The following is a 974-nucleotide window of genomic DNA, read 5'->3' on the forward strand; positions in this document are numbered from 1 at the left end:
GGCGCTTCCTCCCTGGCTGGTTTGGAAGTGGGGAACAATAAACAATTAGTGGGTAGCTAAGAATAAACTCATTTATTTAAATTGTGGCCACCTGTGTAGACAGCTATTCTGGCTGTGTGTCACCCATGTTTGTTTGATGTTCCCTGCCCCAGCTTCTGCTGAGGGCACTCCAGTTCTGCTCCAAGAGCAGCCTGAAGTGGTGCTGAGGTGATGTGTGCCATGCTCCACTGAGAGTGCACACAGCCTGAACTCTGCAAGGCAGAGTGAGGGAATGTCATCTGCACTTGTCTCTCTGCCAAAGGGGATTCCTGCCTTGGGGAAAAAAACCCAACTGAACCAAAGCAGCCCAGACCTGCCACCCTGCAGTGCCATGAACTGATGCATCACCTGAATACACGGGCAGCATTTTTGGTGCAGAGTCACCTGGGCATATTCACAGATCAAAAAGTAGGGGAGTGTGGGTATTCATTTGTGTCTCTGACTTTCTCCAGCACATCCTCATCTGTTTCAGTGCTGCTCAGTGTAAGCTTCCTTTCCTGGTCACTGTCCTCTTGGTCTCCAAGTAGTTTGTGGTGAAGCTTCAGTGGTCTGGATTTCTTGACTGACTTGGATCCTGCTGTGGTGCCTCTGACTCTGCGCTTGGTGGGGAGTCTCGGCTCAGCCTCAGGGCACTCCTTTTGCTCCACCATCAGAGTCAGTTTGTCCCTGACGTTAATCTTGTGGTCAGTGCTGCAGCAGTTCCTGGCCACCTGTCGGCCCTGGAAGGACACAACACATGTCTGGAGCCCAGAGCTGGGGAAGAAGGTCTGCAGGGCCTGGCAGAGGAGGACGTTCTCCTCGGGCTCTCCTGGGTGGTCTCTGTCTGCTCCTGAGGGGAGGAGGGAAAAAAAAGAAGCTAGAGCTGCAGTCCCTCTTGCACACTCCTACCACTGTTGTTTTGGCTGCTTCAAGTTCAGAATTTTGTGCCAATGCCA

At 52.4% G+C, this 974-nt stretch overlaps 1 protein-coding gene across 1 annotated transcript; it reads right to left on the reverse strand.

Moving 5' to 3' along the window:
• Window positions 1–440: 440 nt before the first annotated feature.
• FAM175A (family with sequence similarity 175, member A) lies at window positions 441–868 on the reverse strand (the record flags this gene model as incomplete). Its single annotated transcript, XM_008938112.1, has 1 exon — window positions 441–868. A coding segment is annotated over one exon (428 nt), but the record flags the coding sequence as incomplete, so codon positions are not given.
• Between the last annotated feature and the right edge of the window lie 106 nt (window positions 869–974).

This window comes from Merops nubicus, unplaced genomic scaffold, assembly GCF_000691845.1.
Source record: "Merops nubicus isolate BGI_N331 unplaced genomic scaffold, ASM69184v1 scaffold47663, whole genome shotgun sequence".
NCBI classification, from domain to species: Eukaryota; Metazoa; Chordata; class Aves; order Coraciiformes; family Meropidae; genus Merops; species Merops nubicus.